Source organism: Camponotus floridanus, unplaced genomic scaffold (genome assembly GCF_003227725.1).
Source record: "Camponotus floridanus strain SB8 unplaced genomic scaffold, Cflo_v7.5 scaffold4, whole genome shotgun sequence".
Lineage (NCBI taxonomy): Eukaryota > Metazoa > Arthropoda > Insecta > Hymenoptera > Formicidae > Camponotus > Camponotus floridanus.
Genome location: NW_020229547.1, coordinates 949,859 through 976,540, shown reverse-complemented (window position 1 = coordinate 976,540; position 26,682 = coordinate 949,859). Strand labels below are relative to the sequence as shown.

The following is a 26,682-nucleotide window of genomic DNA, read 5'->3' as shown; positions in this document are numbered from 1 at the left end:
TAATTAAAAATATAAATTTATTACACACACAAAATACGGAAAATTAATGTAACAATGAATAATGAAAAGATAACAGAATATTAATTTGATAATGCGAAAGAAGATAAATTAAATGGGGCGAGAATATATAACGAAACAGAAATAATAATACGAAGATAATATGAAAAGACAGAAAAGCAAAAGTTCGAGTTTAGAATACAATAACAATTGACAGTTGAGTTTAAAATAAAACCTTCAACATTATATAACGCTATAAAAAAAGAATTCCATTTAAAAAAGTATGCATTATAGACGGGGACACAAAGATAGAAATAAACAATGATTGAAATTTGCGATAAATGCGAGAGAACTATTTTAGCAATGAAGCAGTGACATTTTCTGCAAAAATCCAGGGACGAGGTCAATTCTGACTTAGAAGCGCCCCAAGGGGTAAATCGGTTTCCACCATATTTACGGCGGTCTTTTTCAACGCGATTCGCTTTAATGGGGGTTATCCGGCTACGCTGTATAGAGCCTTCAATCTGAAGAATGAGAAGCTCTCAAAAGAATAATGGTTCTTCCTCGCGAGCGAGTCCGTTCTCGTTCCGTTGTGTAACGTATGCGCTTTTCTTTCCTGCAATTTTTGTTAGCTGACAATTCTCAAACTCACTGTTAGGAATATAATACTCACTATTACATATAATATGCAAAGAATACAGCAAAATAAAAAATGTAACAATGAATAATAAAAAGATGACATGTGCATAAAATACTCGAGAGTGAAGCGAAAATTATAAAAAAAAACCAATACGAAAAAAGGAGAATGTGTAAGAAAACTCAAATTATTAAGTCACAACTCACATTGATGCTCATATAACTAACAGCGAATTCGTGAGACTTAAGTCTAAAGATTTTGTGACGCGCGTAAATCGACTTGTATTTTGATATGAATAATTTTTGAAAGTATCGCTCTTCGAAACGATATTTATATCGCACGGGAGCGGAGCATCGAAAAATGAGAGAGACGGTCGACGGGCGGGAGCGAGACGGGAGAATTCCATATCGAGCGATTCGCGACTCGTCCGCGAATTTGTCCGTGGTTTGCGGGATCCGCGCCGAGTTGGCAACGAGACGGGCTCGCATATACACGCGCATTCATCATATGTTCCGGACAGCCGTGGCTAAGACCGGCAATTTATGCGCGTTTTGATATTCTCGTCCGCGCTTTTTTTCGGTCTCGTATCGCGAATACATTACCGGGGAGTGGCGTCAGCAATGTCGCGCAGATAACTTGCAGCGCGGCGACAACGAGCTCGCACGGCACACATGGCGGGCTCTCTGCTACTCTAATAAATTTGAACCTCTAATCCTATAAAAATGCATTGGGATCCGCGGGGAATCCCGGCGCCGCGTGCATATTCTCGTGCGCATACACGGCATATCTGCATGTCGAGACGGGCAAACGGAAAAAGGGAGAGGAAGGGGTGACACGCGAGTGGGTTTCTCCTAAGGAAATAAAGTTGACCGAGGTAATGCATACCGAATTTTCTCGGATCCTGTCTCGTTTTCCGCGTGAGTCTGCGTCGTCGTCGTGTTTTCCTCGCCAAACACGGAAGTGGCAAAAGATGCGGGAAAACGGAAAGAGCCGAAAATCCACGGCAAAACGATACGGCGTATATCGCGAATCTTGTGAGCAACCGGTGGATTTTTATTTCAATTCACGGCGCGATACATCATTCGAAAAGCTTGGTGGTGGACGCTGGCGGAGGGGGTGCGTCTGTTTCTTTCGTATCCAGCCACGCGATCCGCGTGCAACTTACACGGGAAACCGCGCACCGTTGGTAACCTGCCACGAATTCCGCCCACGGAAGCATGGGGAGCTTTCGTCCGCGGGCCAAAACGTTTTCTGCACATTTGTAACGGCTCGAGTAACCTTTGCGCGACCCTCCACGTCGTCCCTTTTTCCCGTTGAATTCGTCCATACCGCGCCAAGCCGAACCACGCCACGCCATGCCACGCCGCGGAAACTTGGTCGTTTCGGCGATCGCGCTCCGCAATTTATTTTCCACGCGTGGCTGAGCAGATTGGGTGCATCAAACGATCGCCGAATCGAAAAAACGAGACACAGACACCGTATCCAATTGTACGTGAACTAAAGCAGCGCGTCTGCCAACAAATCGCGATTCCTTGCGTTCAACCGTGTCTCGCATTGAATATTCGCGGCTGCCGTCAAATGGACATCCGATAGAATCTGGAATCGACAGGTTTCGCTGTTGCTGCTAGCCGGCTAATAATCGATCCGGAGGGCGCCGACCGACCGGAGGCGCAGTTGCTTTTGCGAGAGAGATCGAACTCTAATCCGAACTTGTCGGTCATGTTTAATTCAATCGCGATACCTATTTTACGTGAGCCGCAAAGATCCTCTTCATGCCAGGTATGCCGAATCGTTATGGATACGATTCGCCAGGGACTATCCTAATTCGAATCACTACTTAGGAGTCATGTTTAATTCAAGGGAATTTCGGCCGCTGTGCGTGCGTTCCCTGGCGTTTCGTGCAAGACAGTAATTTTGTATATAACATGCAATATGTAATCACATCCTGCATGATATTCGTCGTGTCTGAATTAAAGTACACCGAGACACGAAATGAAGATTCGCTATAGAAGCGCGGAAAAATTGTGCTATATTGACACACGTAAAGATACACTAGACGATAACGATATTTGCCGACATCGACGTATCCGTTGAAACTGCCAGTTGAATCAATTAATCGCTCGAAAGGGATACCGGAATTGATCAAATAGACCGATGCGCGCGCTGAGTACTTAAGCGATGAACTTAGCAAGGCGTGAGACAAAAGTACCGGAGGCATGCCTTGAGGGTAGTCCGTCACTAGTTAAGATTTGTTAATAGCCTTGAGGGAATATAGCGGTTTATCAAAGCCTCGAGTGCTCGACGGTGGATTTACTCGCATCTCTGATCTCCGGTCGATTAATCGGCGTTTGTTTGAATGGCTATCGGCGAATTCGACCCAGCGTCTTCCGCGTGCACGCACACGCGCTCACCGTAAACGCGTATGCTTTCGACAGCTTCTGTCTAGCGGTATCCCGGGAGACAAACCCGTGTCGGGGCGGGGGGTACTCTCCATTACCTGCTCACATTGTGCGACTACGTACAGTATAACCCTATACCGTATTACATCTGATGTAAAATCCGGCGATCCTGGTTACTGTCGATAACCTCATCCTGCTCTTGTGTGTACGCGCGTCGTCTCTCGAATACCAGACAAGGAAAGAGAGACAAAGGGGCGAGAGAGAACAGAAGCCGGGACACGTCGACAGGAACACCAGGATTATGGGGCTAGCCATCGTCGGAGTCTCTCGACCCGCAGGAACGACCCGAGATTGAATTATCCGCCATCAGGAGGGGTTTTGACCTCGGCTATCGCGTCGGTGGAAAGTTCGAGAGGGGCAGAGAGAGGGAGAGAGAGAGAGAGAGACTGGCCACTAATCATATACCCGAGGGATGAGGTCGAAAACTCGGGTAGGACAAGATCCGGGATATTGCCAGGAAGAAGAAAACAACCGTCGTCGCGCGCGGTCGCTCGCCGAACAGCGACATTGTCTTAAATCATCTCCATCGCTTCTATGGATGGTATTGCCAACCGTCTGTGTCTGGAAGAACTACTATCTTCGCCCATCCACTACGAATACGCCCGAGATCTTGTGGGAGAAGAAACTGGTGGAATCAGCCAAGAGAAAATAAAACGCTTTTTTTCTCACCGCAAGTTAGAAGTTTTATACGAGAGTCATGAGAATTTTACTCAATGTCATATTTATTTTATAATATTTATATGCGTTAAAAAAATTTACTTGTTTGATTAAGGATGTTTTGTATGTACAATCCCAGCAAAAAGTAACTTAAAATCAATATTGACGAATATATCCACTTTTGTATTTTGAGTATGAGAAATTGCGTGGAATATTATAATTTGATCTTAGCTACAGTGCAGAGATGTATTTTTTAATATTTATTGCGTTTTTACTGAAATATTCCAGTTAGTACTTGTATAATATTATTTGACCAAATATTTTCTCTGGATCTAAACTTTTGCAAATTTTCAACAAATTCTAAATATTGTTTCCATGTATTTTTGTCACTTAAATCGACGTGGTTATACGTTTCTCATAAGAACACATGTTAATTCGGTGCAAATTAAAATCCTTATAATTTGTGAACGCTTTAATGAATCGATTTAAAAATTGTACTGAAGATTCTAAAGATATGCAAGGACATTCTGTACAATTTTCATTAAATTCTCATTATTTTGTAAATAGATACAAAACATCCTTAAAAGAGGCAATAGCAAGAAAATGCATTTTACTAACTTATAAAACTAAAGCAGAAAAAAAATCGATATCTAATTTAGAAACAGAGAGAGAGAGAGAGAGAGAGAGAGAGATAGTCCTTGATGTCGTTTTCTTATACAATACTATTTCGTGGTTCTAATTTCTAGCTGCAGATATCTGCTGTCGATGATCCCATCTGCTGTGCGGTCTGTTAATGCATATCACGATTGCTATTTAATTCCAGCAAACGATTCTCCGCATGTGGATTGTATCTTGCGGCTGGCCTCGTTGGACGATGAGACGAGGCGCGCGGCGGCGGTTCAAAGTCTCGGTCGGGCTCGGACGTTCGTACTCACCGCAAACATTCCGCCGAGGTAACAGATGCGCCATATCGCCGCAGCAATGTTCATCGGCGGATTCTCTCCGGCCGTAGGATTACTGGAAATGTGTGTCGGAAGCCGCATACCGATCTGACGACGGCGCGCGCGTGCGACGTCATAGCGACACGAATCGCCACGCTTGACGTTCGTGGTTGACGCAAGCTCGAGACGGGCTGTCGGACATTGGGATCCTCGGTCTAGGATTATCAACATTTGCGGCCGATGATCGTCCGTAAATCTATCTACACGCTCCACGGGTTGCTTAAATATAATTGACTGTACCATCGTCGCAAACCACTTCCGAGACTATCAGAACGATCAACATGTCGTCACGTAGCTCTTGGTGTCTTTAACGAAATGGCAGAATATTGTGGTAGAGTGCTCAGGGTGACGCCTGTGTTAATATTAGCGGTGCTAAGCTTCTCCACGCCGTTCTATTCCGATAGTTTGCGTATTTCAGACGTCTATTTTAAGCGAAATATAACAGATCGTTTACGGTGAGACGGGAAACAAATGGAATTAATTCGCTGCCGATTGAAATATTATCTGCACAATATATGCAGAGGAGGGGATTATGGGCGCGATTTCAAATTTTTGGTGGTTTGTACGATAATCTAGGGATGAATAAATCATGAGTATTTTAATAGCGTAAGCGCAATATCGTCGACGAATAATTTACTGATAATTCGCACGCGCATATTGCCATGAACCGATGTGAGGCATGTTTAAATCGCCAATTATCGATCATCATCGCCCATCATTCCGAGTACCAATCGTAATTCGTTGAAACAAATTTCGATTCTCCCTCTCTCTCTCTTTCTCGTACTGATTTATTCGAATTCACGCTAGCTACAGCAAAAGTCGAGCTTGCCTGTCGCGAAGATTTTAACGCTACGAGCGATAGGCAGAGTCGCGTTACATTTTCACACGTGATTTCATACTCGCTTCAATCGATTCAGACGCAATCGGGTAACTTTTGTAGACGATTTGGGCCGCGCTCGGGCCATCTGGTGCGCTCTCCTGGCGGGTTATTATCGCGGCGCAATCAACCCTATCCGCGCGTACGTGCGCACGTTTCCATGCAGCCCTCGCCCGTCCCCTTATCGGGCGCAATAATGGAAACTACGTCGTCGATTCTATTTTCTCTCCCTCGGGAACCGCCGGCGACCGCCTCCGCCGTCCCCGGTACCACCGGCATACGGGACCCCGGTGGGTCGCCGCGTTCTCTCGGTGCAATAATGGTTATTTATTAGCGCTAAATCAAATGCGTTAGCGCCATGCACGGCTATACGCGGCGTAAAGCCAATATATATGATAATGGTAATAATAATTCCGGAAGTGAGCGCTTTGCGCGATCGATCATTCTTCAAATTCCATCGCAGCGATTTCGAAAAAAAAGAGTGTTTGCCGCAAAACGAATCATTCAACGTTCGGTAAATTTGACGATTTTTAAACTCAAAGAAAAAAATGTAGAAAAGAAAACATTTGATCACTCGAAGAGTATAAATGACGAGATTGTTATTTTTTGTTGTCTACGTACAAAGTGTTTCATCTCTTTAAGGATGTTTTGTACCTATTTTCAAAATATTGAGAATTTAATGAAAATTGTACAGAATGTCCTTACACATCTTTAGAATCTTCAGTACAATTTTTAAGGATGTTTTGTACCTATTTTCAAAATATTGAGAATTTAATGAAAATTGTACAGAACGTCCTTACACATCTTTAGAATCTTCAGTACAATTTTTAAGGATATTTTGTATCTATTTTCAAAATATTGAGAATTTAATGAAAATTGTACAGAATGTCCTTACACATCTTTAGAATCTTCAGTACAATTTTTAAGGATGTTTTGTACCTATTTTCAAAATATTGAGAATTTAATGAAAATTGTACAGAACGTCCTTACACATCTTTAGAATCTTCAGTACAATTTTTAAGGATGTTTTGTACCTATTTTCAAAATATTGAGAATTTAATGAAAATTGTACAGATTGTCCTTACATATCTTTAGAATCTTCAGTGCAATTTTTAAATCGATTTACTAAAGCGTTCACAAGTTATAAGGATTTTAATTTGCGAATTAACATGTGTTCTTATGGGAAACGTATAACCACGTCGATTCAAATGACAAAAACACATGGAAATAATATTTTTCTGAATATATATATTCAGAATTTGTTGAAAATTTGCAAAAGTTTAGATCCAGAGGAAATATTTGGTTAAATAATATTATACAAGTACTAACTGGTTAAAAATATATGAAGATAATTCAATGAAGTTAGTCATGTATCTGTCAATACGAAATTCTTTGCCAAAGTTAATCATTTCGATTAACAAAATTCGGAATAATTCAGTAAAAACGCAATAAATATTAAAAAATACATCTCTGCACTGCAACTAAGATCAAATTGTAATATTCCACGCAATTTCTCATACTCAAAATACAGCAAAAGTGGATATATTCGTCAATATTGATTTTCAGCTACTTTTTGCTGGGATTGCACATACAAAACATCCTTAAAATTATTAGTACGCGATTAATATTTAGGATCAAGAAATGATTTGGAAACTAAACGGAGACGAGAGGGAAGGGAGGCGTGCGTCAGCATCAAACAATAATTGATGACGGCCTGCGCAATAATGAGAATTCGCTCCATTACCGTTGATTATACGATGGTTCCCACGTCATTCCATCTCTATCGCCATCGAACCAGAATCTAGCAATTCCAGGTATCGATGGGAAAATACGCTGGTATACCGTTAATATCACCGTGAGTTCTGAGTTTTAGCGAAGCTGTAATTGTACGAAGCCGCATCGTAGCAAACCGCGAGAGCAAAGGCATTCCTTCGAGCGAACGAAACCACTTCCGCTCGCGCGGACAAAAGGCAATCTCCGCGCTTCGTCCGATAGTCACGCGCGCGTTGCATTGTTGGAAACGTTGTTCGTCGACTCGACCGCTCTCGCAATATAATCCCGCACCAGTCGCCGGTTTAACGTCCGTATGCGTTTCGTATGCAAAATACGTAAAGTGCACCAAGCACCATGAGGCGACGCGACGCGATGCGCACACCGGACGAAGGAGACGAAGGAGGAGGAGGAGGAGGGGGGGGAGGAAGACATCTTTCGTTCCTTCCAGCGGGACTCCCCTCGTGGTCGTGTAAAGGGCGACAACCTGTCCGATGCAGATTGCGCCCGCAACATTCGTCACCGCCACCCCTACCGCTCACGTGGAGCCAGTCTGTTCTTGGATGGCGACGTGTAAACACGGCGATGTAATAGCGAGCAGCGTGCGGTTCCCGGCCAGGTTGGTATTGTGTGTGCATACTGATGTTTCATTAGCCTACTGTTCATGTGCGTCTCGTACTGTCAATCAAGGGCTCCGCCCTGCGGCTGCTCCTCAGTCGGCAACGGGCAACTCTCTCCCAGCCCAGGATCGCTTTATAAGGGGATTACAATTATCCGATGTTTGATTAACTCTCCCTCCTCTGAGCCGCGATCTGCAATCTGCTTAGGGCGCGTTCATCCCGGCTCGCCTTTCCATTCCGGACGATCGCGAAACGCCGTTGCCGCGCGCCAGTTGCGGCGCGATCCGCGGTATAATTCGTTGCGATGCAATTTGCCACGGGCTCATCGGCCTCCGAAATTGGAATCTACCTAATCCGCGGCAGCGGCGCCGATGGATTTTCAAGGTGCGTTTGACGCAGCTGCCGCGCACAGGAACCGATCGTGTGCCTGCTCGTGTGTTGCTCGTCAAGCGGCGCAAATCGCATTGCCTCTACAAAGGGATTAAAATCACGCAATGTTTGATTATCTTTCAAGAGTCGATTAGCTAACTAGAATATAGACTATATTAAGATCGATACGTCTACCAGCGAACGGAGATTGCATAGAGATGGACAGTGTTAGTTTAAACAATTCGACGTTCGGCAAATCGGCACGGCGATTGTCGAACGCTGCGGTTGTCGTGAATGGACATGATTCTGTTCCGCTTGTAATGGCTAAGTCCCGTACACATTTCCGCAAATGTCAACCTCGTGTTGCGCTCGAGCGCACGTCGGCGTAAGCCGATAGCCGATTGCTCCATCGCTATATTTATATTTCACGATACTTTGAAATTTAAATAAAGCTCTATCTCTCTCTTTGAATTGCAACTCTTTGAAATAGCGCGCAGAATGGGTTTGCTGCAATAATAATCGGCTATTGGAATTGTTTTATAAAGGGATTACAATTACTCGATGTTTGATCACCTTTCGAGCTTACCATCTGCTTGAAGTTGCATTACGTATTCAAGTGAAATATATGCAATAAAGAGAGTGAGAGAGAGCAAGAGAGAGAGAAAAACTCGCGAGTGATGGTAATAACGTAATAACACTTGTCTTTTGTTATAATGTGTGTGTGTGTGTGTGTATACGTGCAATATTTATTTATTTATATATTTATCATATTTATATAAAATATAAAATATAAAGTGATTAGCCTCTGTTAACTGAAATTCATTTAATTTGAATAAAAGTCATTTTCACATGCATGTTAACATTTAATCGCAATTGCGATCAATTTAATATAAATTATCATATCAAGTAATAAGATAACGACACAATATTTGTTTTTGATCTGGCCCGATAGTGATTGTTGAAATATCATCAGCTCTCGATTGCTTTTGTTGAACTTCGCAATTGAGTTCTTCGCCTGCGGCTTCCCCACGGATCGGTGGTTCCATTGCACTCGAAAGATCGTTATCGCTTTGTTCATTCCGCTTTACATAAGAGAATTAACATTATTCGCCGATTGATTTTGTGCTTACAACGTGACTCGCTTCAATTATGTACAGTCGCGTGTTTACGCTGGTTATAAATTTGGAGGCAAGATTTTCAAATCACGCGCGCAAAAAAAGATAAATAAAGGCTCGATATTAATTTCATTTATATAGTGATTTTTTATATTCTTTATTTTATTTACATTATGTATCTTGTTGTATTTTATTTGATTGCTCATATATTTAACTATTTTGTGTGTATGTGTGTATGCATGCACGTAATCAATTTTTTCGAATCGAAAGACAGACTTATTCGATTAAATAAAATACCATTTTCTGATCGGAGATCACTTTGTAAAGAAATGACAAATGTACTGTTTTTACCTTTGTGTGAATGGCACAAGTTAGTTAACTAGATTATGTAGACTTTTACGTCAATAATATATTTGGAGAGACTTTGTTGGTCAGCAGCCGATTATATGGAACGCTTTGTAGCTATAAATATAATGTTAATTTTTTAATTATCGGTCGTATCTATCGATATGTTAATAATATGTAAACAAACAAATTGCCATCATAATTATATAGTGACATATTTTTATTAAAGAAAATTAATTACATTCTTAATTCATATCATTATTATGCTGTATTATCGTCGTCGCCCATTAATTCATCTAAAGCTGCAGGGGAGTTGATAGGAACGATATTAACTTTTCATATCCAGTATTTTTTCTTCGCGAATACATTTATGAGGGAATATATTTCGTCTCGCCGTTGTGTTTTCTCCGAGATAAGTGAAAATTTACCGCGTTAGAAATATGTTTCGCCTCCGCGGTGCGAAAAATCTGCGCGTCCTCCATCTCGGCATCGCCGAAAAGGGGGTGTAGGATTAGTAGCCGCGGGACATTTTGCGGAGGTCATCTATCTGATCTCAAAAACGGATCTCTTCGCCATGGGGATGCGCGTCCTTGCGCCGCGAGGGTCAGTTTTGTGCGAGGGAGTAACACGGACGAGCGAGGGAGCGGAGACGGAGGAGGGCAGGAGGGAGGGAGGTTGGTTTGTGCAACGTGTGTGATTACGTTGGCAATTACTCCCACCCCCGGGACTCAGATCGAGGCGGCCGCGCTCGCCTCCTCTCTGCCTTCACCCCGTTGGTCTCGCTCCGACGGCGGAAGGGCTGTAACTCGTTATTAGCGAGGAGCGGCAGCGGCGGAGGGAGAGGTGATTACAGCCCCCGAAGTAGATTCGCCGACGATGATAAACGCGAGTCTGCAGATCCGATCGTGGGCCCAACCCGTTCTCTCTTTTCTCTCCTCTCTTCTCTCGCATTTTATCCTTTCTCTCTTTCTTTCTCTCTCTCTCTCTCTCTTTCTCTCTGTTTCTTCCCCACTATTCTTCGTACCTTTAGCGATTCTCTCGACATACTCCCGCGCTCTTTTTTTCTTTTGCTTCCCGGCGATCGTGATTAGCGATCTAAGAAATCCTAAAAATAATAGATCGGCCTATTTCCGTTTGCGCCTTTTTCTACGTTTTTCTGATAAATATCTGCTTCTGATAAATGTCTGAATACATGTGCGCAAAAGAAGCGAAATGATTCAGCTAGATTGTGGAGAGAGATAATTCAAATTCGATCCAACATTTGGCATTGAACTTAATAGCCGGAACGCAATGATGAGACTAAAGCGTCAAAGTTGTGTGAAGGATTTATTATGAATTCACGAGACATTGATAGAGTACATTGTGTAAATGGTTGTGTGTGATAAAGTAAGTATAAAGTTATACGATATTTCTGCCACGTCTGAATTTTACCTCGAAATATTAAACCATAATTTTAATTCATGAAAGCGAAGAGAGAAGAAGCTTTTATTTTGAAACCATAATATTAGCTCGCGAAAGCTGCGCGCCTAAATCTGAATGAGATTCGTACCTCGATCTCACGCTCGTTAGGAGATTAGTAATAACGATGAAAGATTTTGATACCCGGGCATACGAGACTAGCGCAAAGAAGAGAAATTCGAGAATGGAATGAATTGGCGGATTCGCAGGCGGAAAACGAGCGGAAAGGATCAATAAGAAAAGAGAATCTTCGAGGACTAGTTGGAAAGATATACATACATACATACATACATATATATATATATATATATATATATATATATATATATATCAGATGGATTCTTTCATATACCACCAAGTCGAGAATGCGCCATAGAAAAGCTCTGAAGAGCCCTCTAAAAATGACTGCGTCTCTTTCCTCGCGCGCGCAGGAAAGGAAAGGTATTAGGGGGAGGTCGATGTTGGAGGAGAGGGGAGTAGTGACTGCACGTTGCGCTGGGGGTGTAGTGACGGTAGCCGTACGCGTGGAACGAAAAGATAACGCAATTTATTTCAGGCTTTATTCATCTTCTTTCATTCCCTTCTTTCGTTCGCGTTCGTACGGTCCGGCCGTGGCGAAGCAGCGAAAATTTTCCGTGTCTTCTTTTTGTTTCTCCCTCTCTCTCTCTCTCGTTCTTTTCTTTTTTTTTCTACCGCCCGCTTCGCTCTTTATCCTCGCCGCCGTCTCTTCCGCCGATACGCTTGTCGACGAGAATATTTTAATATGCGCTCAGCACGCTGTTTATGAGACTTTATCGCGAGCGATAGACTTGGAAGTTACTTTGAGTGACCGGGCATAATCGGTAGCAGATAATTTCTTTTCGATAATCTTTTCGCTATAAAAATATGAAATGGAAAGAATTAATACGGAATAGATAGTACTTTTTTTCATCTCCGTCTATCTCTTTCCGTTTCTCTTTTTTTTCATCCGTATAAATAATTAATACTAAGTAAAAATCGATGTAAGCGATATATGCTTCTCTTGTATGCCGTATCGAATCGTCGGTAACGTGTCTGTCAAATGCAGTGGAGTTCTCGTGCGTGAAAATGCCCGAATAAACAATCGAATCGAGCATTAACGCAATGGACCAATCGAGACGCTTATTATTATTGAGGTTCGGCTGTGACTGTTGCAGTATCGAACTGAGAGCTGTCAACTCGTGCGGCGGCGGTCGCGCTGTAATTCGCTTTTCCGACCGATCTCTATTTTATACCGCTATGTTCGTCGCAGTGCCGGCATTACGAATGCCAACCAATTTTATGAAACTCGACTTTGATATTACTTGTAACAAATGTCGCTCCAAATATTACAAAATATTTCCGCCGATGAGTTAGAATATTTTTAATCGTATTTTACCTCGCTTTTACATGCAATTTTCAGCGCGTATTTAAACACGATATTTAAATTACGTGATGAAATATGCAGTTTTATACATTGATCTCTTTTGTAAATTACTTCTCAATTTCAATTCATTATAAAAAACTTCATTAAAAAAAGGTTACTCTTTTAGAATTGATTCGAAATAGAATATATGCGCTCGATTTTCCGTATCTAAATAGATAATAGAATTGGTTTTTCATTAAAATAACCGCGAATAATAGATACGCGACCTCTTTTCCAGAATGACTTTCCCAGTAGCATGTTGCGTTCCGCGCAACTTGACCAATTATAGCAAGAGGATATCGCGCTACCAATTAAGCAAGTTTATAGTTCACCGTGAGGAACTATCAAGGAGCTCATGTTCGTACCAACTAAGAATAGTGTGGGAAGGCGGCGGAAGGGAAGTCAGAATGATGTTTCCACTTGGTGCTTCTGATACGTGACCCACGGGGTAAACCTGATCCAAATCTGGTACAATTATACGATGGCGATGCATTAACCTAATGAGCCTTTAACTAAATTGAACTGTCATGCTAATAGACCTGTATACAAAGTTTAACACAATAACTCGTAACCGTCCAACTTTTTATTCTTGTTGATGAATTTTCAGCATTAATCTCATAAATATTCAATCTCGTACGCGAGAAACTAACAAAATATATATTTGAAAATAATTCTAAATTGAATAAATGGATGTAGATCGACCGATGACGAAACATTTGAATATAAATATGGTAGACCTATTATCTAGATTAAAATATGCGATAATCAAATTCCGCGGAGTAAACGATCGTACATGTGTGACAGCGAGAGCGAATGGGATAAATAGACGGATAGAAGAGGAGGGAAATAGAGACAGAAGTGTCTCGGGAAGAGGGTTGATTAATGAGAAGGGCGTGACGTGGCGGTGCGCCGCGCACCAGCCACGCTTTGCCCCATTTCATCTCCGCTTTCACCCTCTCTTACGTCGCTCTTTTGGATTCTCTTTTTGCTCCCCTTCTTTTTCTCTCACGCTCTTTTGCTTCGTCATACCTATGTTACACTTACTTTGTCAACGAAACCGTTCTCCCCGCTTCTCTCTCGTTTCTTTTTCTCTCTTCGCGTTCCGCTTAGATCGACTGATATTTCTATTTCAACCTTCGTTGCTCTCTCGAATTTTCACATTACCGCGCTTTTCCGCAATTACGTTCCGCAACGCTGCTTTCTCCCCCTATACTTTGCCTCCTGCCTATGATTCCGCGGTTGCAAAAACGATTCCCTCGAATACCTCCTCGACGAGTTGTTCATTCACGTTTGTCGGTTTATTAGACAAACGGGTCGGAAAGAGCGGCGAGTTATTATCAAGACGGACGCCGCGAGACCCTCGCCCCTGCATTTACGATACCGTTTGGCGGCGGTATCCGTTCCGAGACCTGTTTCTCCGGTTGACTACTTCCGCCTTCTCCACATTTAATCCGCACCCTCTTCTCTCCCACCAGTCGAATCTATAACCGAGGCAAAATAGGGACTCGCACGCACCTGGCAACCTTCGATCGGAACTCGTGCCGTCGAGGGTGAAGCGAAATCATAATTCCGATCGTCGTCATAGTTACGCCAAAGCGGCTTGATTCCTACGCGTGCTTCGAAAAATGAAGCCCAGCCACCCCTGGATACTCTTAATTCTTATTCGGCGATATTGCAATACCGAGAATGCCGATCGAAAGGACCACGTCGACCGTACGTGCCATAATGTTCCTTCTAAACATCGGTCCATTTAAAGCCCCTGAAATCCGCCACTGTTTCCGTCGGATTCGATTAACGCAAGTATTGGCCGCGTGCTATGATCGATACTCCATAGAAAGTTTGCACAATGCCCAGCGGCGTTCGCGTCGGGGACTTTCGGTTTCGAGAAGAGTGTATTGTCGTGTCGAGGTCCGGCGAATCCGCAAGCGGGGGTAGACGAGTTCCAAACATGTCAATTCTGTCAAGAGCCGCGGCTGAGGTGGTCGAGTATGTGCGCATACATACGCTTGACCCCTCCCATCCCTTCTCACGCCTCGGCCAACTCCTGACAGACACGAAGGATAAAAGATGCGTTTCACAGACCGGATCTCGAAATGCGTCAGCAGGTTCTATCCCACGCGATGATCGTGCCTTGACCGAGGAGCGATAGTGAATCGAGACCCCAGAGACATACGATCTCCCTCCCTTTTCTCTCTTCTTGTTGTGTATCGTATTACCTTGTCCTGAATTTCGTTCTGGACCATCTGCATCTTCGATTACAAAGAGGTTTGATTTAGTTTGCGTACGCGATCGGAAGGTGAGTGTCTTGCGCAATAAAAATGCCTTTTATACGAAGAAGATATTTGCTAAAAATGATTCGTTTTGACTTGTGACAATTTCCGTGAATTGCGAGAGCGTAACAGTCTTGCCGTTATTACCGTCTTACTGCCCGGATAATTTGTTAATCTCAAACAGAATAGTTCTTGACATAATACATTTCTTTGCATATTAACCGTGAAAGCTATTTGATCGCCTGCACCGTATGCGCCACATGCAGAATGCATGTATCTCATTTTTCAAAGTCAGTGCGGTGCGCAGCGAGATGGATTGTGAGAAGTTAAAAAGGGCGCTTTTGCAATTGAAATTACCGCGATGGAGAATATTTTCGCTATCCGCCAGCGGGTACGGCATGGCACCTTGCCTCGGGCTCAAGGGATTAAAATAATAATAACGTTGGAAATTGGACACGGTCGCGGCGGCGGTGGCGGCGGTACCCTCGTAATCTTTGGCGGCCATATGCCGGTGTCAGCTGGAACGAAGCCAGACGAATGTAAAAAATGATCGCGCGCCTAATCTGCCATTGTGCGGGCCGAGTTGGGGCCCGCACACCGGCCTAACTTTATTCAATTGCAACCGTGGCTCTCTTTATGATTTCGCATTTCCGTTCGCGCGATAAAGAAAGAGAAAGGGACAGAGGGAGAGGGAAAATATTCGTTCTGCACGTGCCGCAAGATTCGATTGCCAATAAGACGAGCTGCATAAATCTGCCATAAAGATCAGTTGCCACAAAAAATGATCGTGTGGCTTCATATTCGATGTCGTTATCGTCGAAAATCGCGTGCGGCAACTCGAATTTCTGTGTGTATGTGACGCAAGTTGTTCAAAAATAACCATCGATTTTACGAGATCATTCTCGAAAATATCGTCCCATCGATTTTATATCATCGCGATCCCATAATCCGCGAGCCCGAGTTGATTTTTCTCGCGCGAGCACTGGGTTTTCGACTAAAGTCGATTTTAAATCGATTCGCGAAGAGGCGAAGCGATCTCACAAATGCCATCATAGAGTAAAAGCAATAAACTTTATAAAAATCCCTCATCGACTACGTTGACTCTTATCGTTCATCTTCTCGGTTCGATTCAATTCAAGTGCGATATTGTTTCATTATTCATCATCTCGCTTTTTCAATACCTGCTTCATTAACATACAACTATCCACGTAGCGCGCTTCCTTTACACAGTTCTTATTTCCATAAAACGTTGCAAATTTTAAATAGAAAAAAGTGAGTTATATAAACATCCGGATTGGCAAAAAGTATCAAAGACAAATTTTTCCATGATATAAAATATTATTAAATTTTTTTTTATTTTTATGCTATTTTTATGCTAAATTATAGTTACAATTATCTCATTTTGGGTGTGGAAAGAATTGATTAAACTCCTAATGTAAATTTCTTCTCTCATCGTATCTTGACAGAAAATTTAGAGCTCGTGGATAGGACACACAAAATAACACTGTAGAATATATCGAACAAGTTTTTCAGAAAGTCGGATTATATATTTATTGCTCGGTCCAAAATCGGATGCTCTGCAAATGGCGATTAAAAGCTTTCGCGGAAATGCATTTAGATGCAAAAACGTGTACGCAAGAATTGGAGCATGACGTCAATGTACACAGAGAAGATTTAAAGAGCGAATCGTCCTCTCTCGTTACATATTGAGATTCTAAAGTCGGTGGGGTTTAAATACGGTATTAACGATCGTTTGACTAAAAACGAGCTCTATTTTAAATTTACGTAGGATTAACGTAGAATCTAAAAAACATTTATATCCTCAAATTCTCGAAATAATTTCTAGCACCTCGTTTAACTCGATAAACAGCTTATTAGTTAACGAATCTTATTTTCGTGAGATAACTGCATGCACATTTTGTATATATACACTTATATTGCGCTCATAATCGTAAAGAATGGCCGGGATAACAGTTTGGATTCTCGAATCAACAAAATAAAGAACAATTTATACGTTCGTATGCCGAGATATATTTGCGATGACAATGTGTTTCTACGTTTCCGCGACCCTCCGTTTTTGCAGCCCTTCTCTTTTTTTATGAGATATAACGGCCGCAAGATTCGTAACGATTCCAGATCGCTAATACTCCCTCCACGTGCGCTTAATTAAGAAATACTGTAAAAGTATTAGGCCGTTGCGTCGGAGCTACCAAATCCAAATGAATGGTTTCCGCAACTAGGGTCGTTAGGGCATTATCACGCACCGTTAACAACATCGATTAGCGATTGTATCGTCCCTCCAAGTTCGAAGCGCGTTCTTATGGGAGTGCGTTGCAAGTAATTTACGATAAGTAGGTGTGTTTGTGCGCGCACGTATACATATATGCAATACACGACGTGGACGTCTTTTAATGGCGGTAAATTACACGAAGGCAAATATTTGTCAGAGAACCCAGCGCGGTGGCAGCCATATGTTTCTCCGACGCATCAATATTGAACGATTAATTATTTATATTATGCGCGTATCGTACAATTAATTAAGCAAATATTAGCGCGCAATGCAGTCGAAAACAATGTAACAATTATCGAATAATTACGAAACGTATTGAAATTATAAAACTGCAAAGTTTTAATTGTGTGGCCGCGTCGTGCGTTAACGAAATACATGCTACGAGAGGAACAACTATATATAAATTACTTACACTCGGCGACAGAATTGACTGCATATATCTTAGAGAGCGATTTTGCTGAATGGACGTACAAAAGTGACTACACGAGACGCATTATTACAACGCGGAGTCTATTCGTCGCGTGGCATAAATAACGTTGCGGCAAAGGGACGCGAGCTTCGCTCTCTGTCTGTATAAATAGATTCTACGTCGCGCGACGACATTTACTCCATTAACAATTGCGGCGTCGCAGCACGGCCAGCGGGTTTTATCGCGAGTCGAAAATAGAAGCGTCCGCGCGAACGACACAGGATGCAACAGTTATATTAACTCGGATACAACGAGCGGCAGGTGCGGCTGTGTGTCGTCTTACGCGGGCGATACGATTTTATTACGACGATAAGATCAAAATAAACTCTCGTGTTTGATACGCGCTTGGCTCTCGAGGCGAAACGAGTCGCGAGCGCATTTAAACGGAATCGGTGGAAATAGGAGAAACACGGACGGAAAAGTCGCGCGTGTGTGTCGGTGAATGAATATAAATTTCCAGGCGCACAGTCTAGAGAACCGTGGTTTATCTGAGCCGATCTAACGAGCTATGGCACACATTGGTTTTGAATAAGTCCGACATTAGAGGGAGCGCGGCGTAACGTGGGTCGTTTCGCAGAGATAAAACGAGATCGCGTTTTTGCATCCCCCGCTTACGTTTCGCGAGGAGGAGAGAGAACGATTGGTTAGCGCGCGTGGAAAAGAGAGGCGCCAGAGAAGGAGACAGGGAAAAGGGGTGCGGAGGAAGAGTAGCTCTGTTCTAGAATAGGAACCCCTTTCATTCGACGTCAGCCCCTCTTGATACCGTATAAAATATAGTATTGTTCGCGCTCTGTTAGTTCAGAGTGGAACGAGTATATTTAGAAAGGGGCGGCTTTCTTTCATATGTTAAACAGATCAGTGTCGATGAGATAGAAGAAAAGGAAGAGGAGCGAGGGTGGCAAGAGCCGCCGCAGCGACCGTTCTTTCACGAGGCTTTCCACAGCGACTGGTCCGTGAATTTTATACGGTCTAGCTCTCGACCTGCAAATGATAATCGACTTGACTTAATACCCTTAAACACTGCGGTAGCTATCGCTCTGGGGCAACGTGTCCTTTCTCTCGTTGAAAAATTGTAGTAAGGAGACAAAAACATGTGTAACACTCAAATTTTGATTTGAACTAAATTAAGGCTGTTTTTTACGTACAATCCCAGCAAAAAGTAGCTGAAAATCAATATTGACGAATATCCACTTTTGATGTATTTTGAGTATGAAAAATTGCATGGAATATTACAATTTGATTTTAGCTACAGTGTAGAGATGTATTTTTTAATATTTATTGCGTTTTTACTGAAATATTCCGAATTTTGTTGATCGAAATGATTAACTTTTGACAGAGAATTTCGCCTTGTGACATATATGCATGGCTAACTTCATTAAATTATATTTAATATCTTTTTAACCAGTTAGTATTTTGTATAATATTATTTGACCAAATATTTCCTCTGGATCTAAACTTTTGCAAATTTTCAACAAATTCTGAATATTATTTCCATGTGTTTTTGTCATTCGAATCGACGTGGTACGTTTCCCATAAGAACCCATGTTAATTCGGTGCAAATTAAAATCCTTATAACTTGTGAACGCTTTACTGAATCGATTTAAAAATTGTACTGAAGATTCTAAACATATGTAAGGGGACATTCTGTACAATTTTCATGAAATTCTCAATATTTTGAAAATAGGTAAAAAACACCTGAAATGCTTGTGTCATTGTCCCAAATCGCAAACTCTCGTGCCAAAGACGATAACAAAAGTTTTCCCCTTGATTCGTTAACTCGCTGATATCAATCCGCGCGTTGATCTTGGACGTTTCCGCGGCGCGGATTTCAGCGGAATCCGCGCTGGCCGATGAAACGAAAATGTCGAGCGCGCATTACGTGCCGTGTAATTCCGACGAGTTTACGGTAGAGATAAGTCAGAGTTGACTTTAGCCGGATTACCGGCGGGGTCGACAGGAGGGAGGAGCGGGTGAGTCGGCGTCCCTTACTATCCGGCCGTTATTATAAAAGTCATAATGAAAATCTAACGATCCCGAGCGAGCGAGCGCGCGGCGAGCAGGGCCGCGACGCGACGCGGCGGTTCCGCCGCGTTTCCGCGCCGCGGAAAATGAATTTCGCCGTGCTAGGACGTCGCGTTTAATCCCCTTATTTACTTTTGCTTTCAGAACACGTGCGGGAATTCAGCTGCGGCATGCTGTACTACAGGACGCTCTATCTGGACAGTAAGAGGGACGCCCTATACGTCGGAGCTATGTAAGTAGAACTTTTTTCCAGCTCCGTAATAAAATGTCACGCTATGAAAATCCCCGGGAAAAGTTGCCGCGTTCCCTCGTCAAAGCCTGAGGACAGTGGCATTACGTCAGCGTCGTCGCGCGGCCGTGTACGGAGGTGTGTGTGTGTGTGTGTGTGTGTGTGTGTGTGTGTACGTGCTACGTTACGGATTTTTACGATTGCTGTGATTAAAATTCTACAACGTATGCGGAATCGTGCTGTTTGATCGAATTTTTCCAATGTCGCCGGATAATCGGATGTAATCCAAACTTTGACGGATTACTCGTTACACGTGATATCGGCTTTCAGGATAATAATTATCATCGAATAGGCGATGTGGAATCGACGCCTGGATATCGCGTTTTTAGAATGAAGGAAGTAGGTTGAAAAATGTTATTTTAAAATGTTTTATTTTAAATGATTGTTTTAACTCGCGAATTGTATGAATATTTTTGTATTTATTTTTTACTACTAATTTTCTCCTTATTGTTCGTGAAAACCGCGAACCTGTTTACTCGTTTGTTTCACTTTACAGAAGATGATCAGAATTTTCTCGCTCTAAATGTTTCACTTGGCAGAAAGGCAATTTACTCGAGATCTTTGAGCTGCGGAGGAAAACGGCAAGGAGAGCAAACATATAATATAAATCGAAATTGACGATCTCGGCAATTATAGTTGTCGACGAAATGAAAAACGTCGTGTCAACAGAGATCAAAATTAATGAATTCACTATTTCATCCTTGAAACATAGCAATTTTAATCGTTGCAAACGAAAGCGCACGATTTATTATATATATATATATATCATCGTAAACAGCAATGAATAATTAGTTCTAAATTAACGTTGCCATCAAAGTTCTTCTTTACTAATGCTGTACTAATTGTTTTATATACTGTGTGCCAAACTCCCTCTATTTCTCAATATTTCCCAATTCTCCTTCTATTCAGTTCTCTCATGGAACTTAGCCGTAATTAAAAGTTGCGAGAGAGAGTTTCTTGCCGTTCCCTAGGTAGCAGTAATAACCCGTTAAATCGATCGGCCGCTCTTCGTTGCGTTCGTACGAGTATCGGGTTATTATTTCTTCGATGGTGACTCGGCGGGCGAGCAAAGGCTAAAGGGTCGGCCCTACGCTGTTCCCAGGAGTCGGTGCAGATTGCGGGAGGGAAACGTCGCATCATTACCAGTGGAGTATTATTTCTTGATTCGGTTCCAGCCGCTTCTGCTCGCCGCCACCCTTGGCAGACCATCCGCTAACGTTCGCCCTCCTATTCTCCGTTCTCTTTTGTGCGTCGCATCCCTTCTCTTAATTTGGTAAATGCCAGCAAAATGCTACGAAACCCCGGTAATGGAGACTCAGCGGGGATGGTTCTGCGATGCTTGCGGATACGGAGAAATCCCGAGGTAGACGAGGAATAACGTTTGTTTAATCCCTTTGTGAGATGAGACGGATCGTCTTACGAGGTTCTCTCACAATTCCTGATTCGAGCAAGCAAATATGCTTTCGTCAACGAAATGAGATTCAATTGACCTTGCTGCTTCGGAATCATTTAATGAATAAATAACGTTATAATTTATAATATGCGCAGGCAGCAATAGTAATTTTATAACTTTTTCTTTTTTCGGAATATAGATTCTGTACGTACATCTATTGTGAAATAATTGCATTTCTTGATATATCGCATATACTTGAAAAAAATACAATTTTTTTTCTCATTATCGATAAAAGATAAATTGGCAATAATGTAATTTGAAGGAAAAAAAATCAAATTAAATAAGATATAAATCACTTTGGCACAATGGAAAAGTAAAAAAATAAGCGCATAAAAGTTTCCGCTTTTGAGATAACTCCACCTTTTCATCCTTTTCTCTCTCTCTCTCTCTTTCTTACATCTTTGCGACGAGATGAGCTCACCACCATATGGGACGACAAAAGAAAAAAGTTACAATAAATTGCATTTCCCAAGGAAAGCGGCTATTTCGACTTTAACGTTTCCTGTTTCCTGGCTTGGTTCCATGTACTTGTATCGTTTCGCCTCATGTCATATATATACACACGTATCTATTCGCAAAACTACAATATCGAATAGAATTCCGATAAGAATTTCGCATAAAGAGAAATCGTTTCGACGTCCCGGATGATAAGGATCGATTAAGCTTCATGATCTCGCAAGACGCAATCTTCAAACGATTTTAAGAGCTTCGATTTTTCGATAGATCGTCTCGTGCTAGACCTTGCGCCAGTAGATCGCGATTCGCCCTTCCGTACTCGTTCTTTACGATTTCCTTTTTTCCTCTGTTATCGCGCACGACGATCGATACACGCGCGAACATTGTTCCTCGTTAATTAGAAAGGTGATAGCCATTAATTGTAGTTTGAGAATCGACACCCGCGTTGCGGTTCGCTCCGCAATTAAGGCACGCTAATTGAACGCTTCCAATTATCAAGCCGGAGACCCGTCGTCGGCACGGGAGGGGCAATACGCTAAAAAAAATACAGTTCGCTTATATCCGTCGACTCGTCGTCTGGCGTGCGTCTAGCGAAACGAGATAAAAATTCGTCGATCACATTTTCATCTCGTTCGGTGCCCGCATCCCCTTCTTTCTCTCTCCAGACCTTGCGTCGCGCGCTCGCGACAATCCGGCCGAAAAAGCGACTGCGACGGGATTAACACGTCGCATCCAGTCGCGATCGGTTTTCCTCCTAATTGTCCTCGGTAACCGTTGCTGGGAACGCTACGCGAGAGATTTCACCTCCGTTAACGCTCGCTGAAACAACCGGCAGAAGCACGTGATAACGTAGAGAAGTGAGTTACGGTCGCGAACGCTTGCGAGGTGAAAACTGCCACTGGGCGTCTGGCGTTGCAGAACCAACCGTGGCAATTGAGCTTTCTCCACCGGACGTTTTCGTCGATGTTAGCACTTCGGATGTCGTATATCGATTTGGCTGCGGATTACTCGTCGGGCTACATCCGACGAAATTGTATCGGGGAATTAGATTAAATCGCGTTAAATCCATGCATTTTATCCGTAACGTTTTATCCGCTTTTATGTCACTCCGTGCTTTCCCCTATTTATTTTATGAAGAGTAACGTTTTATAACGCCGGGGCTGCATTGCGGTTTATTGAAATGCCGACGTAACAATATTCCGTCGTATACGTATGCGTGCTCGTTGATTTATACCAGGAATTATTAAAATCGTTCTATTATGTTAAACCCATCTTGCCGCGCATATACATCTCTTTCCCGAAGGCGTCGGGATAAATAGCGCTGTTGCAAACGCCACTTTCCTGGCCCTTGTCATGTATTTTCCCAGGCCGGAATCTCCGAAGGAGGGTGGGCAGGATGAAGTAGAGGGGGAGAGTAGATCTCGACGTGTTGGATAATGCATCCCGGGTCAGAGCTGTCCGTCACGCTCAGCCACAAATTCAGACAACGATGCTTTTCGGATTTCGCCCGGCATTCGTCAGGCTCCTTTTCGCGCGCGGTGAAAATGTCCGTATTACGCACGCGCGCGCGCGAGTAGAATCGTATGCGTATATAATACTAAACACAAAAGCGCGGGGTGTGCGTGTAGTTGTTATTTCAAGCTGTCGGAGATCTATTTTGAACGAGAAAGCGCAACACGCGCGGTCGTAATCTCGTTGCTTCTGGATTTCGCGAACGCTCTATCGACCTTTAATAAAGTTTCCTTTTTTACGAATTAGCAATAAAATATGTTGAAATTTTCTTCCCAGCCCCGTCTTTTGTAGTTTAAGAAATTGCAGCACGACCTGCGCAAACTGCTCGAGAGGTTTTAATTAAACTTTCCCGCGGAAGCTCCTCGGGCGATGTTAAAATGTTAAATTGAACCAAATTCTTTTCTCGATTCTCGCGAGTCACACTTTCTTTATTTTTTTTTTTTTTTAAAAAGAAGAGAAAAAAAAAGTTCCACTTGTCAGGGAAGCGTGTCAATGAGATCTTAATGAAATTTTTCCTCGGCGATTTTCAATGGCAAAGTAATTTTTCAGTTTGATTACGCACGTTTTGCCAATCGAATTTCAAAGCGAGCTGAGCGATGACTCTGCAGCGCAACCCCACCTTTTACGCCAGGTTTCCCCTACAAATTACTTTTCTACGAATTTTTTCTTTCGATAGCATGAGCGACGTGCCAGCACGTAGACGATCCCCGTCGTTTTCGCGCCCCTCCCCCTTGCTTCTTCACATTTCCTTTCCACCTGCCGAACCCTCTGAAAGTTCGCCGAGACGAAAGTTCGACGCGGGTAGATTCCAAAGTACGGATTTGTTTTTCTACGTTGGTATTTACTTTTTCACGGCGCGATGCACAGAATGAATGAAAAAGGAGAGCCGCCGAGGGATAGGTCTTCCTTTTCCACGTTCTCCTCTTTTTTTTTTTTTTCCTTCTTTTTTTAGCGCGTTTCGCGCGCGCATTCCGTCTGACTGCGTATTTCTATTGAAAGCCGATGATGAATGGCTATTGGGATAAAGTTATGCGGCGCGCCGGCGTTAATGTTGCGAAACATTTGAAAACTGGGTAAATTCGATTTACGATCGGCGGCACCAGCGGTGCGTATACCTTTCACGTATGATCGAACGCGCGGCACCTCAGATTGCCGCGCGGTGGTCGCGGGGAAATTTATATGAAAATCTCGTACATGTTCTCGCACACATACACACAAGACTTTACGCTGGTAACGAACGTCTGCTCTATATTAATCGAAATGCATGAAATATACTATTCGAAATTTGATGTTAATGCTGGGCGAATAATTATGTGAAATAATTATTATTCGTAATTATATGAACTTTAATAGGAAAACTTTCGGGGGAAGCGTCGCATGGTAGTGATTCACATAGTTTATGTCGATTCCCTCAACTTTGAGATTCCTATTATAGTCCTTGACCATAAATCCCAAACGTTGAACGCGACGGTTGACTTTCGAGAAATAAGATTCGAATAAAAGCGGACGACGATATGAAAACGACACGACTTCGGGCCACCGTCGAATAAAGAAGAGACAATGCGAAACTCGGTCAGAGAGCGAGCGACTCATCCCACTCTAGCCTCCGGTCTCCTTTTCTACCCTCATAGAAATTCCGTGCCGTTTGTGAGCGCTCGCTATGTCGGGGAAGCCGTAAGCAAAGTGCCGCGGTGCTACACAACCATATATAACGGCGGCGAGATAAGGTAGGGTCGAGTCACGGAGAGTAATGCATCTCGCAGACGTTGGGAATGAAAATTTACCCCTCGACCCTTTCGTCTATCTCGCGACCACGCTTAATTCGGCCGTTACGCTAACACGAAACTTTCCTCTTCTGCTTTCAGGGACAAGATCTTCAGGCTAAATCTGAGCAACATCAGTCATTCCAACTGCGAGGTGAGTTGTCCAGGCTCTTAGGCTATTTTGTAATATCCGCATTTTGGCATGTTATTAAATATAGCATACATTTATCCCGAGTTATTTTCGATTTCAATATTGAACGAGCGGAATTAAACATTTAATTAAACTTTAGCTTCAAGAGTGAAAATGTGGATCTCGATATGTTTTAATGTGACTTTTGAGATAACTTTAATGAAGTTTATAACTTTTATTTATACAATACATGATATAATGTTTACTTTTAATATACCGAGTATATTTAAAACATCGGGCAAAATGTAGAGATAATAATCTAATATAATTATGTTTTGGAATTGTAAGAAACTTTAATGATATTATTCGCTACTTTCTCGAGATTGTAAGTTGCTTCGTATTCGTCTCTCTTTCCCCTTAAAGAGCTGTACATTTATTTAAAAAAAAAATCAACCGAAAAATTCACCAATAAATCTCAGAAAGAACGTAATTCACTATAACACGCACTCTCTTTCTCTACAACCATTGTATTGATTAGCCTCAAATACGTCACGTGATGTTTGGTTCCCCCATTTTAGAGGGCGATAAAAGTCCAGATCGTAACTTGGAAAGCTCATCCTCATAAAAGTGTCAATCATGCATAGTCGAGCGAAACGACATCGACGTCATTGGAACAGCTGACGTGTATCTACCATGGCTAACCGATCCATTGTGGATGAACGAATCGCACGATGATTTTTTTCCACGCGCTCCCTCGTCCGGCTTAAATGCATATGATGTGTTCGATTTAAAAACTCGCAAAGTGCATTCGCGTATATTCTCGTTCGAGTGACAGCCGAGATACAAACAATCGTGGATAAGTTTCGATTACGAAGCCATCGAATTGTATTATATATAACATAATGCGACAATTGCATAACTTGACACGTTTCCACTCGTATCGTGACATTTGAGATTTTTTTTGCGCACAAAAATGCGCACACTTTTTGGACGAGTTTGGGTAAATGCGACGCGCTCGATCAATCGGGAATTGAATCAAAATTGCTATCTCGCCTTCCTGATGTTCTTCTACATCAGGAATGGTAGTTGGTTGCCAGACGCTCGTTCGGCCGGAGAGGGAAAATTGCTTTTTAACTCTCTCCGGTTGCGACAAGGTGCGCCAGAGTCGCATCCACCTGGTGGTGGCTACCTACAGACCGTCTCGTTCGACCGACTTCGACCGGAATGAAATCCGATTGTCGGCGTTGTTCGTCGATTTGTTCCCTTCCGAGAGAACAACGAACGTTCCGACAACGCCCCG

General features: G+C 42.7%; 1 protein-coding gene across 2 annotated transcripts in view; it reads left to right on the top strand.

The window, feature by feature from the left end:
- The window catches only part of LOC105248823 (semaphorin-2A), a 260,142-nt gene that overhangs the window by 206,823 nt on the left and 26,637 nt on the right, over positions 1 to 26,682 (top strand). For both annotated transcript variants that reach the window (XM_025411511.1, XM_011253830.3), the window contains 2 exons: positions 19,924 to 20,011; positions 25,355 to 25,406. In XM_025411511.1, coding sequence (XP_025267296.1) covers positions 19,924 to 20,011; positions 25,355 to 25,406 — 140 coding nt within the window. The remainder of the gene's footprint in view (positions 1 to 19,923; positions 20,012 to 25,354; positions 25,407 to 26,682) is intronic.